Source organism: Convolutriloba macropyga, chromosome 5, assembly GCF_964194025.1.
Source record: "Convolutriloba macropyga chromosome 5, txConMacr16.3, whole genome shotgun sequence".
Classification (NCBI taxonomy): Eukaryota; Metazoa; Xenacoelomorpha; order Acoela; family Convolutidae; genus Convolutriloba; species Convolutriloba macropyga.
Window position 1 is genome coordinate 46,817,350 of NC_134472.1, and position 19,752 is coordinate 46,837,101.

Below are 19,752 nucleotides of genomic sequence, written 5' to 3' on the forward strand. Positions count from 1 at the left end.
TCAGATAAAAGTGTCATCACGGCTCAACGTTTGATGTAAGTCATCATGAGGAACCATTAAAACTTTTGGAAAAAATACAATCAATTGAAACAAGCAATCAAATCTAAATAATTGATCATAACAACATCAAACTAAAGGCTTATCGCATAAAGCAAAGAAGTAATCAGCTGCGACTCAATTCCGCATCACAATCACCACGAGAAAGCAGAGTGAATGGAACGTCAAAACAAAATTAAAATCAAAAACATTTGATGTAAAGAATTGAACACGCTGGCAACGTCGCAATTACCAAAACTACAACCCCAAACCAGAACCTGTGAGATAAGTGTGTGCTTGCCTGAAGGACAAAAACTTCGAGCCCAGCCCTTAAAAACAAATATCAAACCAATTATTTTGAGCAAAGCCAAGAACTCCCACCAAAACAAAGTAAAGTAAATTCTCAATGTAAAACCTGCTTACATTACAGAAACTCCCATAAAACTAAAATAAAAACCTTTTCAACAGTATGAATAATGGTCATAAACAATTCAGATTTAAAAAAATCAATATGATCAGGAGTTAGTACATATTTTCATCACAAATTTCAGTTAAAAAGTACAGAGGCACCTCAATGTAAAACATGATAACAATAAAAAGTCATAGATTTTGCAAACACAAATACAGAAACTCCAAAACAGATGTGGCAAATAAAACGTAGAATTTCAGTCAAACCAAGAAAAGAATTTAAGGTAACTCAAAGATTTAGATGAAAGTGTCATCACGGCTCAACGTTGGATCTAAATCATCATGAGGAACCAGTAAAAGTTTGGAAAAAATAATCATTTGAAACAAGCAATCAAATCTAAACAATTGATAATAACAACATCAAACTAAAGGCTTGTCGCATAAAGCAAAGAAATCATCAGCTGCGACTCAATTCCGCATCACAATCACCACGAGAAAGCAGAGTGAATGCAACGTCAAAACAAAATTAAAATCAAAAACCTTTGATGTAAAGAATTGAACACGATGGCAACGTCGCAATTAACAAAACTACAAAATCCCAAAACAGAACCTGTGAGTGAAGTGTGTGCTTGCCTGAAGGACAAAAACTTCCAGCCCAGCCCTTAAAAACAAATACTAAAACAAGAATTTTAAGCAAAGCAAAGAAATCCTACCAAAAGAAAGTAAAGTAAAACCTCAATGTAAAACCTGCTTACATTAAAAACTAACAGATTTTGGAAACACAAGTAGTAGTGAAATTCCAAAACAGATCTGGCAAATAAAACGTAGACTTTAAAAAAACCATAGGAATTTTAAATAACGCAAAAAAAGATTCAGAGGAAAGTGTCATCACGGTTCAACGTTGGATCTAAATCATCATGAGGAACCAGTAAAACTTTCGGAAAAAATACAATCATTTGAAAAAAGCAGTCAAATCTAAATAAATTATCAAAACAACGTCGAAATAAAATCTTATTGCATAAAGCAAAAAGTCATCGGCAACAACCCAACTGTGCATCAGAACCACTATCAGAAAGCAGAGTGAATGGCACATCAAAACAAAATTACAATCAAAAACATTTGGTGTAAAGAACTGAACACATTGGCAACGTCTCAAATAACAAAACTACAAACGCAGCAGCACATCAAAACCCAAACCAGAACCTGTGTGAAGTCTGTGCTAGCCTGAAGGACAAAAACTTCGAACCCAGCCCATAAAAACAAATAACAAAACAAGAATTTTAAGCAAAGCAAAGAATTCCTACCAAAAGAAAGTAAAGTAAAACCTCAATGTAAAACCTGCTTAAATTAAAAACTAACGGATTTTGGAAACACAAGCAGGCATGAAATTCCAAAAACAGATCTGGCAACTAAAACGTAGACTTTCAATAAACCTAATAGGAATTTAAATTAACGCAAAAAAAGATTCAAAGGAAAGTGTCATCACGGCTCAACGTTGGATCTAAATCATCATGAGGAACCAGTAAAACTTGCGGAAAAAATACAATCATTTGAAACAAGCAGTCAAATCTAAATAAATTATCAAAACAACGTCGAAATAATGCTTATTGCATAAAGCAAAAAGTCATCGGACACAACCCAACTGTGCATCAGAACCACTATCAGAAAGCAGAGTGAATGGCACATCAAAACAAAATTAAAATCAAAAACATTTGGTGTAAAGAACTGAACACATTGCCAACCTCTCAATTAACAAAACTACAAACGCAGCAGCACATCAAAAACCCAAACCAGAACCTGTGTAAAGTCTGTGCTAGCCTGAAGGACAAAAACTTCGAATCCAGCCCTTAAAAACAAATACCAAAACAAGAATTTGAAGCAAAGCAAAGAATTCCTACCAAAAGAAAGTAAAGTAAAACCTCAATGTAAAACCTGCTTAATTTCAAAACTAAGATTTTGAAAACACAAGCCGGCATGAAATTCCAAAAACAGATCTGGCAACTAAAACGTAGACTTTTAATAAACCTAATAGGAATTTAAATTAACGCAAAAGAAGATTCAAAGGAAAGTGTCATCAACGTTGGATCTAAATCATCATGAGGAACCAGTAAAACTTTCCGAAAAAATACAATCATTTGAAACAAGCAGTCAAATCTAAATAAATTATCAAAACAAGGTCGAAATAAAAGCTTATTGCATAAAGCAAAAAGTCATCGGACACAACCCAACAGTGCATCAGAACCACTATCAGAAAGCAGAGTGAATGGCATATCAAAAAAATTTAAAAGCAAAAAAATTTGGCGTAAAGAATTGAACACATTGGCACGTCTAAATTAACAAAACTACAACCGCAGCAGCTCATTAAAAACCCAAACCAGAACCTGTGTGAAGTCTGTGCAAGCCTGAATTTCAAAAATTTCGAACCCAGCCCTTAAAAACAAATACCAAAACAAGAATTTTAAGCAAAGCAAAGAATTCCTACCAAAAGAAAGTAAAGTAAAACCTCAATGTAAAACCTGCTTAAACTAAAAACTAACAGATTTTGAAAACACAAGTAGGAGTGAAATTTCAAAACAGATCTGGCAACAAAAACGTGGACTTTTACTAAAACCAATACGATTTAAAATAACGCAAAACAGATTCCGAGGAAAGTGTCATCACGGCTCAACATTGGATCTAAATCACCAGAGAAACCAGTAAAACTTTCGGAAAAAAATCAATCATTTGAAACAAGCAGCAAAAATCTAAATAAATCATCAAAACAACGTCGAAATAATGCTTATTGCATAAAGCAAAAAGTCATCGGCAACAACCCAACTGTGCATCAGAACCACCATCAGAAAGCAGAGTGAATGCCACATCAAAACGAAACTAAAATGCAAAATATTAGAAGTAGAAAAATGAAAACCTCAGAAGGAACCAGATTACACTTTAAAAAGCTGATTAAAAACCCAAACCCGAAGCTGTGAGTGAATTCAGTGCTGGCCTAGAGAACAAATTTAGGCCAGACCTCAACAATAAACATCAAACACAACTTTTAAGCATGGCCAAGAATATCCACCAAAAGAAAGTAAAGTCAGCTCAGAAACGAGAAAATGAAATCCTTCAACACTTCGATATTAAGAGCAGATTTTAAAAGAACAAACAAACTTCCATAAAACTAAAATAAAAAGCTTTTCAAGAGTATGAATAATGGTCGGAAGGAATTCATATTTAAAAAGCTCAATATGATCAGGAGTTAGTACGTAATTTCATCACAAATTTCATTTAAAAATAAAGCCACCTCAATGTGAAACAAGCTTACAATAAAGACCAAAAAACTTTGCAAAAAAACTTCCAAAACAGATCTGGCAACTAAAATGAAGAATTTCAATCAAACTAATAGGATTTTAAAATAACCAAAACAGATTTAGATGAAAGTGTCATCACGGCTCAACGTTGGATGTAAATCATCATGAGGAACAATTAAAACTTTTGGAAAAAAAACAATCATTTGAAACAAGCAGTCAAATCTAAAAAAATGATCAAAACAACCTCAAAATAAAGGCTCATCACATAAAGCAAAGTCATCAGCTGCAACTCAATTATGCATCACAATCACCACGAGAGCAGAGCGACTGGCAAAAATAACGAAACAAAGATCAAAAACGTCTTGATATAAAGAATTGAACACATTGGCAACGTCTCAATTAACAAAACTACAACCGCAGCCGCTCAATAAAAACCCAAACCAGAACCTGTGTGAAGTCTGTGCTAGCCTGAAGGACAAAAACTTCGAAACCAGCCCTTAAAAACAAATACCAAAACACGAATTTGAAGCAAAGCAAAGAATTCCTACCAAAAGAAAGTAAAGTAAAACCTCAATGTAAAAGCTGCTTAAATTAAAAACTAACGGATTTTGAAAACACAAGCAGGCATGAAATTCCAAAAACAGATCTGGCAACTAAAACGTAGACTTTTAATAAACCTAATAGGAATTTAAATTAACGCAAAAAAAGATTCAAAGGAAAGTGTCATCACGGCTCAACAGACTTTCGGAAAAAAAATACAATCATTTGAAACAAGCAGTCAAATCTAAAAAAAATTATCAAATCAAAGTCAAACTAAAAGCTTATTGCATAAAGCAAAAAGTCATCGGCAACACAACCCAACACTGTGCATCAGAACTACCATCAGAAAGCAGAGTTAATGCCACATCAAAACGAAACTAAAATGCAAAATATTCGAAATAGAAAAATGAAAACCTCGGAAGGAACAAGATTACACCTTAAAAAGCTGATTAAAAACCCAAACCCGAAGCTGTGAGTGAATTCAGTGATGGCCTGAAGAACAAATTTAGGCCAGACCTCAACAATAAACATCAAACCACAACTTTTAAGCATGGCCAAGAATATCCACCAAAAGAAAGTAAAGTCAGCTCAGAAACGAGAAAATGAAATCCTTCAACACTTCAATATTAACAGCAGATTTTAAAAAACAAACAAACTTCCATAAAACTAAAATAAAAAGCTTTTCAGCAGTTTGAATAATGGTCGGAAACAGTTCAGATTTAAAAACCTCAATATGATCAGGAGTTAGTACGTAATTTCATCACAAATTTCATTTAAAAAAACAAAGCCACCTGAATGTGAAACAAGCTTACAATAAAAAAAATTGCAATCAAACAGAACTTCCAAAACAGATCTGGCAACTAAAATTTTGAATTTCAATCGAACCAATAGGATTTTGAATTAACCAAAAAATATTCAGATGAAAGTGTCATCAGGGCTCAACGTTGGACCTAAATGATCATGAGGAAACAGCAAGACTGTCGGAAAAAAAAACAATCAATTGAAACAAGCAATTTAATCTAAATAAATGATCAAAACAACCTCAAACTGAAGGCTTATCGCATAAAGCAAAGAAGTCATCAGCTGCAACTCAATTCTGCATAAAAATCATCAGGAGAGCAGAGTGACTGGCATAAAAACGAAACAAAGATCAAAAAAGTCTTGATATAAAGAATTGAACACATTGGCAATATCGGAAGGCACAAAATGACACTAGCAAAAGCTGATTAAAACCCAAACCGGAAGCTGTTAGTTAAGTCTGCGCTTGCCTGGAGAACTAAAATTTCAAGAGCAGACTTCAAAAACAAATATCAAACAAAAACTTATAAGCATTGCCTAGAACTTCCACCAAAAGAGAGTAAAGTCAGCTCAGAAACGAAAAATTGAAAACCTGCAACACTCAACACTTCGAAATTCAGAGCAGATTCAAAAAACCAGAAACTCCCAAAAAACTATAATAAAAATCTCTGTCAACAGTATAAAAATGGTCGCAAACTGTTCACAATTAAAAACTCAATATGATCAGGAGTAAATAATTTCAAAAACTTCATTAAAAAAAAACAAACAGCCACCTCAAAGTAAAACATGATCACAAAAAACCCATAGATTTTGCAAACACAAACAGAACTTCCAAAACACATCTGGCAACTAAACTGTAGAAAAAGTAAAACTACCATTCATATGTTGCAAAAAAAACGCACCTTTAAATCAAAGCAAACAAACAGAACTTCCAAAAACAGATTTGGCAACTAAAATTTAGAATTTCAATCAACCCAATAGGATTTTAAAATAACCAAAACAGATTCAGATGAAAGTGTCATCACGGCTTAACGTTGGATCTAAATGATCATGAGGAAAAAGCAAAACTTTCGGAAAAAAAACAATCAATTTAAACAAGCAATTAAATCATCAAAACAACGTCAAACTGAAAGCTTATTGCATAAAGCAAAAAGTCATTGGATACAACCCACCTGTGTATCAAAACAACCATCAGAAAGCAGAGTGAATGCCACATCAAAACCAAACTAAAATGCAAAATATTAGAAGTAGAAAAATGAAAACCTCAGAAGGAACCAGATTACACTTTAAAAAGCTGATTAAAAACCCAAACCCAAAGCTGTGAGTGAATTCAGTGAAGCTGGCCTGGAGAAAAAAAGTTATGCCAGACTTCAACAATAAACATCAAACCACAACTTTTAAGCATGGCCAAGAATATCCACCAAAAGAAAGTGAAGTCAGCTCAGAAACGAGAAACTGAAATCCTTCAACACTTCATCATTAGAAAGATATTTCAATAATTAGCAACTCGAAACAATAGAAAGAGAAAAATGAACATATTGGAAACCTGGGAAGGAGAAAAAAAACACTTAAAAAAGCTGAATAAAAACCCAAACCCGAAGCTGTGAGTCAAATTTTTGCTCACCTGGAGAACAAAAATTTCAAGGCCTGCCCTTAAAAAGCATCAAACCAAAAGCCAAGAATAGCCAAGATTTAAAATAACGCAAAAAAGATTCAGAGGAAAGTGTCATCACGGCTAAACATTGGATCTAAATCACAAGAGGTACCAGTAAAACTTTCGGAAAAAAATCAATCATTTGAAAAAGCAGTCAAATCTAAATAAATCATCAAAACAACATCAAACTAAAAGCTTATTGCATAAAGCAAAAAGTCATCGGCAACAACCCAACTGTGCATCAGAACCACTATCAGAAAGCAGAGTGAATGGCACATCAAAACAAAATTGAAATCGAAAACATTTGGTGTAAAGAAATGAAGACATTGGCAACTTCTCAATTAACAAAACTACAACCGCAGCCGCTCATTAAAAACCCAAACCAGAACCTGTGAGTGAAATCTGTGCTAGCCTGAAGGACAAAAACTTCGATCCCAGCCCTTAAAAACAAATACCAAAACAACAATTTTAACCAAAGCAAAGAATTCCTACCAAAAGAAAGTAAAGTAAAACCTCAATGTAAAATCTGCTTACATTAAAAACTAACAGATTTTGGAAACACAAGCAGGAGTGAAATTCCAAAACAGATCTGGCAACTAAAACGTAGACTTTTAATAAAAACAATAGAACTTTAAAATAAAGCACAAAAAGATTCAGAGAAAGTGTCATCACGGCTCACCGTTGGATCTAAATCATCATGAGGAACCAGTAAAACTTTCGGAAATAATACAATCATTTGAAACAAGCAGTCAAATCTAAATAAATGATCAAAACAACCTCAAACTAAAACTTATCACATAAAGCAAAGAAGTCATCAGCTGCAACTCAATTCCGCATCACAATCACCACGAGAGCAGAGCGACTGGCAAAAATAACTAAACAAAGATCAAAAACGTATTGATATAAAGAATTGAACACATTGGCAACATTAGCAAAAGCTGATTAAAACCCAAACCGGAAGCTGTTAGTTAAATCTGCGCTTGCCTGGAGAACAAAAATTTCAAGAGTAGACTTCAAAAACAAATATCAAACAAAAACTTTTAAGCATTGCCTAGAACTTCCACCAAAAGAGTAAAGTTAGCTCAGAAACGAAAAATTGAAAACTTTCAACACTCAACACTTCGAAATTCAGAGCAGATTCAAAAAACCAGAAATTCCCATAAAACTATAATAGAAATCTTTCAACAGTATGAAAATGGTCGCAAACTGTTTACATATGAAAAACTCAATATGATCAGGAGTCGGACAATAATTTCACAAATTTCATTAAGAAAACAAACAGCCACTTCAATGTAAAACATGGTCACAAAAAACCAATAGATTTTACAAGCACAAACAGAAATTCCAAAACACATCTGGCAACTAAAACGTAGAAAAAGTAAAACTACCGCTCATGTTGCAAAAAAACGCACCTTTAAATCAAAGAAAACAAACAGAACTTCCAAAACAGATCTGGCAACTAAAATGTAGAATTTCAATCAAACCAATAGGATTTTAAAATAACCAAAACAGATTCAGATGAAAGTGTCATCACGGCTCAACGTTGGATCTAAATGATCATGAGGAAACAGCAAAACTTTCGGAAAACAATCAATTTAGACAAGCAATTAAATCATCAAAACAACGTCAAACTAAAAGCTTATTGCATAAAGCAAAAAGTCATTGGATACAATCCAGTAGCGCATCAAAAGAACCATCAGAAAGCAGAGTGAATGGAACATCAAACCAAAATTAAATTCAAACATTTGATTTAAAGAACTGAACACAATGGCAACGTCGCAATTAACAAAAACTACAATCCCAAACCAGAACCTGTGAGTAAGTGTGTGCTTGCCTGACGGACGAAAACTTCGAAGCCAGCCCATAAAAACAAATACCAAAATAAGAATTTTAACCAAAGCAAAGAAATCCTACCAAAAGAAAGTAAAGAATAACCTCAATACAAAACCTGCTTACAGTAAAAACTAACAGATTTTGGAAACACAAGCAGGAGTGAAATTCCACAACAGATCTGGCAACTAAAACCTGGACGTTTATTAAAACCAATAGGATTTAAAGTAACGCAAAATAGATTCAGAGGAAACTGTCATCACGGCTCAACATTGGATCTAAATCATCAGAGGAACCAGTAAAACTTTCGGAATACAATCATTTGAAACGAGCAGTCAAATCTAAATAAATTATCAAATAAACGTCAAACTAAAAGCTTATTGCATAAAGCAAAAAGTCATCGGCCACAGCCCAACTGTGCATCAGAACCACCATCAGAAAGCAGAGTGAATGCCAAATCAAAACAAAACTAAAACGCAAAATATTAGATATAGAAAAATGAAAACCTCGGAAGGAACAAGATTACACTTTAAAAAGCTGAACCCAAACCCGAAGCTGTGATTAAATTCAGTGCTGGCCTGAAGAACAAAAATATTAAGGCCAGACCTCAACAATAGACATCAAACCAAAACTTTTAGTCACGGCCAACAATTTCTACCAAAAGAAAGTAAAGTCAGCTCAAAAACGAGAAAATGAAAACCTTCAACACTTTGATATTAAGAGCAGATTTTAAAAAAAAAACAAACAAACTTTCATAAAACTAAAATAAAAAGCTTTTCAGCAGCATGAATAATGGTCTGAAACGATTCAGATTTAAAAGCTCAATATGATCAGGAGTTAGTACATAATTTCATCACAAATTTCATTTAAAAAATAAACAAAGCCACCTGAATGTGAAACAAGCTTACAATAAAAAAAATTGCAATCAAACAGAACTTCCAAAACAGATCTGACAACTAAAATTTTGAATTTCAATCGAACCAATAGGATTTTGAATTAACGAAAAAAGATTCAGATGAAAGTGTCATCACGGCTCAACGTTGGACCTAAATGATCATGAGGAAACAGCAAGACTGTCGGAAAAAAACAATCAATTGAAACAAGCAATTTAATCTAAATAAATGATCAAAACAACCTCAAACTGAAGGCTTATCGCATAAAGCAAAGAAGTCATCAGCTGCAACTCAATTCTGCATAAAAATCATCAGGAGAGCAGAGTGACTGGCATAAAAACGAAACAAAGATCAAAAAAGTCTTGATATAAAGAATTGAACACATTGGCAATAGCGGAAGGCACAAAATGACACAAGCAAAAGCCGATTAAAACCCAAACCGGAAGCTGTTAGTTAAGTCTGCGCTTGCCTGGAGAACCAAAATTTCAAGAGCAAACTTCAAAAACAAATATCAAACAAAAACTTAAGCATTGACTAGAATTTCCACCAAAAGCGAGTAAAGTCAGCTCGGAAACAAAAAATTAAAATTCTTCAACACTTCAAAATTCAGAGCAGATTTAAAAAACCAGAAATTCCCATAAAAAAATCTCTTTCAACAGCATGAAAATATAATAAAAATCTCTTTCAACAGCATGAAAATGGTCGCAAACAGTTCAATATGATCAGGAGTCAGTATAAAGTCCCAAATTTCATTAAATAAACAAACAGCCACCTCAATGTAAAACACGGTCGAAAAACCAATAGATTTTGCAAACACAAACAGAACTTCCAAAACACATCTGGCAACTAAAACGTAGAAACAGTATAACTTTCATGCATAACTTGCAAAACGTAGAAATTAAATCAAATTAAGTAAAGAAATTAAAATAAGGCAGAAAAAAGATTCAGAAAAAACTGTCAGCACAAATCAACGTTGAACCTTAATCATTGTGAGAAACCAATAAAACTGTCGGAAAAATAAACAAAAAGCATTTGAAAAAAAAACAAAAAAAACAAATGATCATTATTACTACAACTTAAAAGCTTATCGAATAAAGCTAAATAGTCGTGATTGACAACTCAAATTTGCACCGGAATCGTCATGAGGAAGCAGAGCTTCAGCCAAAACAAAAAAAAACAAATTAAAAACATTAGAAAAAGACAAATGAACACATTGGAAACGTAGGACGGAACGAAATTACACTTACAAAAGCTGATTAAAAGCCAGAACCAGAAGCTGTGAGTGAAGTCTACTTACCCATAGGACAAAAACTCCCGGGCCAGGCGTTAAGAACAATTATCAAAAACATTGTCAGCATATCAAAGATTTTGTAAGTACATTAGAGATTCTATTAGAGTTCTACCAAAAGAAAGTAAACTCAACTCAGAAAAGCAAAACTGAAACCCTACAACACTACGATAGTAAAGACATTAAGAAAAGACCAATCAAAAACAGATTTCCATAAAACAATAACAAAAATGGGCACAGACAGTTCTCATTTAAAAAGCTCAAGATGATCAGTAGACAGTATAGTGTCATCACATTTTTCATTAAAAAATTTAACAGAACCACATCAATGTAAAACCTGCTAACTTCAAAAGTAATAGAATATGAAAAAGGAAATAAGAGCGAAAATCTCTTCAGATCTGGTAGCTAAAATGAAAATTTTATCTGAAACTCAGTGAAGAATTCAAAATAAAGCCAAAAAGAAGCAGATAGAAGTATCATAACTGCTCACCGTTGGACCTAATCATGATAAACCAGTAAAACTGTCGGAAGAATAAGTAAATCATTTGAGAAAAAACAATGAAATAAAAACAAATGATCACGAATACTTTAAAAAGCTGATCACATAAAGCTAAACAGTCGTGGTTGACAACCCAAATTTGCATGGTAATCGTCATTAGGAAGTAGAGCGGCAGCTAAGACAAAAAAAAACATTAGAAAATAAAAATTGAACACATTGGAATGTCCGCAAAAGAAAATTACACTTACAAAAGCTGATTAAAAACAAAACCAGGAGCTGTGAGTGAAGTCTTTCATTGCCTGAAGGACAAAAATTTCGAGGCAAGGCGTTCAAACACATCAAGCAAAAAGTTTGTCAGCATATCAGAGAACTTTTGTCAGCATATCAAAGCAATTCTACCAAAAGAAAGTAAACTCATAAAAGCAAAACCGAAACCCTTCAACACTACGATATTGAAGACATTGGGAAGAGATTAATTAAAAAAATAACTCGATAAAACAATGATGAAAATGGGCGCAAACAGTTCAGATTTAAAAAGCTCAAGCTGATCAGTAGTCAGCACAAAGTGTAATCACAATTCTCATTAAAAAAATTAAACAGAGCCACACCAATGTAAAACCTGCTAACTTTAAAAGTAATAGAACATGAAAAAGAAAACAAGTCAGAAAATCTATGCAGATCTAGTAATTTAAACGACAAATTTAATTGAAACTATGTAAAGATTTCAAAATAAAGCAAAAACGAATCAGACAAATTATCATAACTGCTCAGCGTTGGATATAAAATGCAGTAAAACTGTTTGGAAAAATCTAAGAAAGGTTCCAAACTGTTTTAAAAAATAATTGAAAAAAAAATGATCGATCAAAAGACTGTGAGTGACAGCTAAACGCTACATCGTAATCATCATGAAAAAGCAGAGTGAATTGCAGATTAAAAAAATTGCAATCAACAATTGAAGACAAATGAAACGTCGAAAAAGCAAAAAACCAACTCTGGCTAAAAACCAAACCAAAAGCTGTGAGCGAAATCTGTTCTTGCCTGAAGGCTAGAAATTTCAAAGCCAGCCGATGAAAACAAAATAAAAAGCATAGCAGAGAATTTCTACAAAGCAAAATAAGTTGAGAAATGGTAAACTGAAACCCTATCACACTACAATGTAAAAAACAAAAAAATAGAATAGGTTTAAAAAAAATAGAAAGATCCAAACAAACTACAACAAAAAATTTGCAACAATATGAATAGTGGGCGCAAACAATTCAGATTTAAAAAACTGAAGATGATCAGAAGTCCGAAAACTGTCATCAAAATTTCAATTAAAAAATAAACAGATCCAATCGATGTAAAATTTGCTGACATCAAAAATTAATACAATATGCACAAAACAGGAATGATATTCGATAGAGATCTGGCAACAAAAACGTACAATTTAAAACAAACCAAGTACAGAATTTGAAATGAAACAAAAAACAAGACATCACAATAAGACAGGCAACAAAGCTCCCGTTCCTATATGCGCAAAAATGAATACAAAACCTAAAAACGACTAGAAAACTTTTCTCCATAATTTAGAGAGTTGAAAATCCCTCAAATTGAAAAAATATTAAAATATTGGCTCTGAGCGTCCTTAGACTGAGTACATAACACAGTAACATTATGAGAGCAAATGCCTGACAAATCAAAAAAAGACAAAAACTGAAGAAAACTGGCAAAAATTATAATTTTTTGAAGCCATCGGTGCCACACTAAGAAAACCTTATAACCACCAGCTGAAATTTTTAAATACAGCAGATCAAAAAACTTTAAAAGTCACGAAGTACTTTTAAAGTTCCATCGGCCAATAGAACTGCAGGAGAAGGAAAGCTTCGCAAAATCAGTTAAACCTTTCAAAAACAAGGGGCATCTCGAAATATGGAAGTGTTAGCTATTAAAATTGGAGCCAATACACCGACAAAAATTAAGTTACTCTCGATGAGCAGAAAGAGTATATATTTCTTTTTGAGACTAAGCGATAATACAACAAGAAAAAACGAAAACAACCAAAAAATCAAATTAAATTTTCAAAAACAAGTCGAAATCTTTAAAACGATTGTTATGAAATCATACGACTAATTAAATTCCCCTATTAATCATTACCAACCGATGAAACCTTCCCATAATGAGATCAAGTGCTAAAATAGCAATAAGTACAAAAAAAATGAAAAAGGAAAGCGTATAAAAAGTTTAGCTAAAAACAAACGATTAATTCGAATACTTTAGGCATTCTTAGCACCCAACGAGACCTGTCATTCAAGAGACTGAGAGATGACAAAAAAAGCAATAAAAACTCATAAAACCTCGAACAATTCGACAACATTCTTTGAGAAAATGAAACTCAATTGAGATTGTCCCCACTCAGATTAAATAATAACAAAAAACAAAAAAAACTCTGAAAACTCAAAAAAATTGGAAAATATCTTGAGAACAATGACTGTCAAAATCAAAAAAACCACTATCGATAAACTCAAGCACTTAAATAATTTCAGTTATGTCTCATTAGCAACCAATGATACTGTCATTAAAGCTACTAGTTGAAAAGACGAGAAATAAAAAGGGCAATGATCTTTTAACATAGCCGGCAAGTTGTCGGAAAAAAGCCGCCTTTGACGCGCTTGATGCACATCGGGGTTAAAACAGAAAATAAAAAAAGGAAGAAGACAGTGACTGAATTTTTTCTGGTTTTTTCAGTGTCGTAAAGTGTTCTAACTTGGCATGCAGTTTCAGTTAGATTCAAAAACTCTACTTAATTCAGCTTTAAACTGGAAGCTAATCAGCTTAATACCAATATCAGCAACCAAACACTCTAATGAACTTTGATATCCTAATTCTCAATGACTTAATGCTCGGGCTTTATACTGTCTCCTTTGATTTTGCTCTTTTGACTTTGACCGTATTCACAATATTGCGTAATTCAATGCAAGAAAATTAAATACACATCTGAAGCAGTGAATGAAGTAAGTCAGAAGTCAAACGTGAAAACCGTGACTTAAGTATGTAAACCAAAAAGCGTGATCAAAAGTTATAGCGAAAATAAAAAAAGGAGAGCGCCTAAATAAGAGCTGTTTGAGAGGCTGACGGCGGCTATTAATAACATTTCATGACAACAAATAGTGTGAAAGTGAAAAAAGCATTAGCTGCCCGTCGGTTACTTCAATCAATTGCAAATAGGCGCCATTAGTATCATATGTATCACACAGATATATCACATCAGGATGTATCACTATCACTCAAGAGAAGAAACAATGAGACAGCAGTCAAATTGCCTCACGTGAACTCGCCTTCAAAAACCAGAAATTTCAAATACCAACTTCTCACTCCACTTTAAAGTTACTTAGGAAAAATCAAGCTTCAAACCTAATTGCGTTTTCGCTCTATTTACAAATCTAAATTGATTAAAATCACCACTCTAATTTGACTTCTCACTGACGTGAAAGCCGAAATAAGTGTGAACAGATCTTTAAAAAAAATACAGCACCAATAGAAACCAAATATTTTGGATTATTAAAAGACAGAGCACCAGTACAATCCATATTCATTGGGTTGTAAAGATAGGCGCACTATAATAGCCGGCTGAGAAATGGGGGCGGCTAAACAAAACTGTCAAAAGGGGCGAAATTCTACAAAGTATGTTCCCAAAAAACAAATAAGAATCGATTTTCGATACTCAAAATGAACTGCTCCAGTGAATTAACATAGCTGGCAGGTTGCCAGAAAATAGTCGCAATAGCTTCGTGGATCTGCAGTCTCATAAAAACAGTAAAAAAGACAGACCAAAAAAATTCTTTTCATCGAAGGCTGATATGTTACATTTTGACTTAAAATCTGTATAAGTTTCCGCTGCCTCTATTAGCTGCTCTCAAATAACCGTCATCTAGAGCGACACACACCCATTTGACCTTTTCTCTTTGAATTAAAGTAAATAAAAGTCAATTTCAAAGTGAGGAAGTCATTTTTGAGAGTGAGGTAAGTCAAGTATGACCAAAATTTTAATCACGCGAATGAACAAAAAACTCGCTCCACTAAGAGCGAAAATGACGTCACGCATGCACTGCAGTTCAAATTTCATGAACGAATGAACAAAAAGCAGATTTGAATTCGTTGTGAAGTCATATGGTCGTAACAACAATCGCGACGACGAAATTAAAAAAATAGCAGGACAAGTCCTGACGTACAATTCAAAGAATTTTCATTGACTAAACAATAAACGACTTATAACGGACTATGAGTGAAATGGGAAAACCTTTTCTAAAAAAATCAGATGAAAAAATTAGAAAACAAAAATCGGTGTCAAAATTCCGCATGTGAACCAAAAACAAAAGCGAGAAATGGAAATTTGGTTCAAACAAAAAACAAGGCCTAGAATGAGCTATTAATGAATTGGGAAAAGCATTTAGAAAAAAACCCGATCCAAAAAATCGAAAAACAGTAAAAATCAACGTGAAATTGCCGCATGTGAACAAAAAACTACTAGCGAGAAAGCGAAATTTTGTTCAAACACCGTTTTCTCACTCTACTTTGAAATTAGAGCAAAAAAAATCCACGCCGCAAAACCACTCGCTTTTCCTCTCAATTTCCTGTTTGGGCGTGACCAAAATCACTAATCCAATTTGACTTCAAAAATCATGAACATTTGTGAACAGATCTTAAAAAAAAAGACAGCGCCCCAATACAATTCAAATTCTTTAAATTGTAAAAAAAGACAGCGCCCCAATACAATTCAAATTCTTTGAATTGTAAAAAAGCCAAGAGAAGGCCAATAATAGCCCCAGCTATCGCTGTGCGGCTATTAATAACAGTTCCGTTACAGTTTTCCCTTTAACTGAACCAATTTTGAAACGAATGGCTTTATGCACAAATGAAAAGCAAAAATGGAACATCAACAATTCAAACAATTGTGAAGATTTTTTTAATTGCATGTTCAGCAAAAAGCTTGAAAATTAATTTCTGTTGATCATATTTTCGCGCGATTTGGAATCGTACCTGGTTATTTATATCGTCAATATGAGATACACGGTCTTCGCTAGAAATTGGCTCCTCAGCATTAATGGAATCGTTAAGAATTCTGGATGAGTCGTTGTCATTCTCGCCTTCATTTGGGAATTCATCCAGGGGTGTCCCCGCAGTCGCTGACGCAAGTTTTTGTTCCAGCTCCGTGATCTTGTTGTTAAGCTCCAAACTTGTCTGATTTAGAGCGTCGACTTCCTTCTCCAATGATTCTTTTTCTGTTTTGTACGCATCGCTTATCTCTGTTCGAGCCTAGACAACAGTTTGATATATAAGAACATTTAATTGATCTCTTTACTGCAATAGAGACATATATATCGTAAAGTAGAGCAGAATATAAAACTTTTGATCATTGTATCTACAAGAACACACACTTGCTTGTTGATATTATACCGTATGCAGATAATTTTGATTACTTTGAATGAATCGGAGTCAATTTTTAGCTTTCACGGTATTTGGTTTTCTGAAAAACTTGTTGGATTCGGTCTCTCTAAAAGAGTTCGCTAGTAACTCAGTGGCTCTCTTGCTGAAAAATGTGACTGGAATTTTAGCCTCTTATAATTCAACAATTTAACAAAAAAATTGCGTTAGCTGCTGATTGGCAATATTCATTAAAATGGCTATCTGATTCAGAAAATCCATCCTGACCTCAAAATTGACATCAATTTTGTGATTATTATTTTGTCGAGCAATAGCAATCTACGGTAATCAGCTTTGAACAAATGATTAAACTTCAAGATCACCAAAAAACTGCCGAAAGAAGCTGAGCAGAAGGCATACGAATCCGAAAAATCTATTGATAGATTTTTTTTTAATTTGTGCGTTTATTGCTTATTAATCAACGGTGCTTCTTGTCTCCTTTTGTAAAAAAAATGCATCCTCGTAGATTCTGATTCTTTTCTTGAAGCGATCTGGATAATTTCGTGCAAAAAGGAGTTTTGGTCTGGTCAGTTATCGTTTGTTGCTATCATTAGTACCCTACAATCTCATCTTGAATATTCGCGTAAATTACTTAGAGTTTATTCCATTCAATCTTTTTGAATGTTCTTTTCTGCGTATAATACTCGGAGCTATGAATTTTCCGCCTTTTGGGGTGATCTAGGAAGTTGCTATCTGACGGAACATTAATTCAATCTTAATCTATTCAAATAGTTTTTTCGTCACTAACTAGAACAGCATCAAGTCAGCTTTGCAATACCTTAGTGTTACTCTTCTGTAGGAGCTCAAAATTATGAACGAGAGCGAGAAATTTGATTCCAATTTGGAGGACTTCTAATGTCAAAAGATTCTAATGAGAGAGACATCTTTCAGCTTAATTTCAAAGGCCAAACACCAGTGACCTGTCTAAATCAAACAGTAAACACTGCAGAAATTCACGCAGGAAAGAAGACGCTTTCCATAAAAATGGGGACAGTTCAATAGAGGTTGGTATAAAAAAATAACTAAAATCTGAAAAAAATAAAACAGGAATTTAGCGCCACTATCAATGAGATCGCTGATATTGAACTTAGACGTCTTCGAGCAGAGTCTGAAGAAAATATCAACTTTGAAAAACAGAACGTATAACTGAACGCTCTGTCTGAATTAGAGATTTTTCAAAGTTATAGTTGATTTTGTCGATACCGGGGATACGCCAATCCTCGGATGGCAACGAAACCCACGAAGAAACGAGCCAGAGTGTACTCAATCTAGCATGGGAAATTTGAGTCAACGTTGAAAAAGACATCTAGAGCTCACAATTACAGAGAAAAAGCTCCCTTAAACCTATCATCGTTAAGCGCACTCGGACGACATAAAATTGATATACTCAAGAAGAAAAGCTTTCGATCAAAACTCGAAGTCAGCATATAAGAAGTCGAGAGTAAAGAACGGTTGTTGTTTGTAGAGAAGGCGAATCTTCTATGAATGGAAACAAAACGGTCACATCTACAAAATCAACAGTCTTCGCCGAGGTGGTCTATAAATTAATTACAACATCGTGAAAGTAAGGCATTGGTTCAAACAGAGATAAGTTTAGAGACAACAAGAAGCCAGCCAAATTCAAACTCTAGATCATTTTCGCATCGAAAACAAAATTTGAAAAATATACAACTATTGAAGGTCCTTAAAAGAAGAAACTCACGAGGGACTTGAGGTCAAAATTTTCAATTGAACGTGCGTTCCATAAGTAAAGAGAGCGAGAAATTTGATTCTAATTTGGAGGACTTCTAATGTCAAAAGATTCTAATGAGACAGACATCTTTCAGCTTAATTTCAAAGGCCAAACACCAGTGACCTGTCTAAATCAAACAGTAAACACTGCAGAAAATCACGCAGGAAAGAAGACGCTTTCCATAAAAATGGGGACAGTTCAATACAGGTTGGTATATAAAAATAACTTAAATCTGAAAAAAATAAAACATGAATTTAGCGCCACTATCAATGAGATCGCTGATATTGAACTTAGACGTCTTCGAGCAGATTCTGAAGAAAATATCAACTTTGAAAAACAGAGCGTATAACTGAACGCTCTGTCTGAATTAGAGATTTTTCAAAGTTATAGCTGATTTTGTCGATACCGGGGATACGCCAATCCTCGGATGGCAACGAAACCCACGAAGAAACGAGCCAGAGTGTACTCAATCTAGCATGGGAAATTTGAGTCAACGTTGAAAAAGACATCTAGAGCTCACAATTACAGAGAAAAAGCTCCATTAAACCTATCATCGTAAAGCGCACTCGGACGACATAAAATTGATATACTCAAGAAAAGCTTTCGATCAAAACTCGAAGTCAGCATATAAGAAGTCGAGAGTAAAGAACGGTTGTTGTTTGTAGAGAAGGCGAATCTTCTATGAACTGAAACAAAACGGTCACATCTACAAAATCAACAGTCTTCGCCGAGGTGGTCTATAACTTAATTACAACATCGTCAAAGTAAGGCATTGGTTCAAACAGAGATAAGTTTAGAGACAGCAAGAAGCCAGCCAAATTCAAACTCTAGATCATTTTCGCATCGAAAACAAAATTTGAAAAATATACAACTATTAAAGGTCCTTAAAAGAAGAAACTCACGAGGAACTTGAGGTCAAAATTTTCAATTGAACGTGCGCTCCATAAGTAAAGAGAGCGAGAAATTTGATTCCAATTTGGAGGACTTCTAATGTCAAAAGATTCTAATGAGACAGACATCTTTCAGCTTAATTTCAAAGGCCAAACACCAGTGACCTGTCTAAATCAAACAGTAAACACTGCAGAAAATCACGCAGGAAAGAAGACGCTTTCCATAAAAATGGGGACAGTTCAATACAGGTTGGTATATAAAAATAACTTAAATCTGAAAAAAATAAAACATGAATTTAGCGCCACTATCAATGAGATCGCTGATATTGAACTTAGACGTCTTCGAGCAGAGTCTGAAGAAAATATCAACTTTGAAAAACAGAGCGTATAACTGAAAGCTCTGTCTGAATTAGAGATTTTTCAAAGTTATAGTT

General features: G+C 33.9%; 1 protein-coding gene across 2 annotated transcripts in view; it reads right to left on the bottom strand.

The window, feature by feature from the left end:
- Positions 1 to 19,752, bottom strand: part of LOC142339425 (uncharacterized) — a 142,345-nt gene that overhangs the window by 91,165 nt on the left and 31,428 nt on the right. For both annotated transcript variants that reach the window (XM_075389449.1, XM_075389448.1), the window contains exon 9: positions 16,253 to 16,528. In XM_075389449.1, the coding sequence (XP_075245564.1) occupies positions 16,253 to 16,528 (276 nt within the window). The remainder of the gene's footprint in view (positions 1 to 16,252; positions 16,529 to 19,752) is intronic.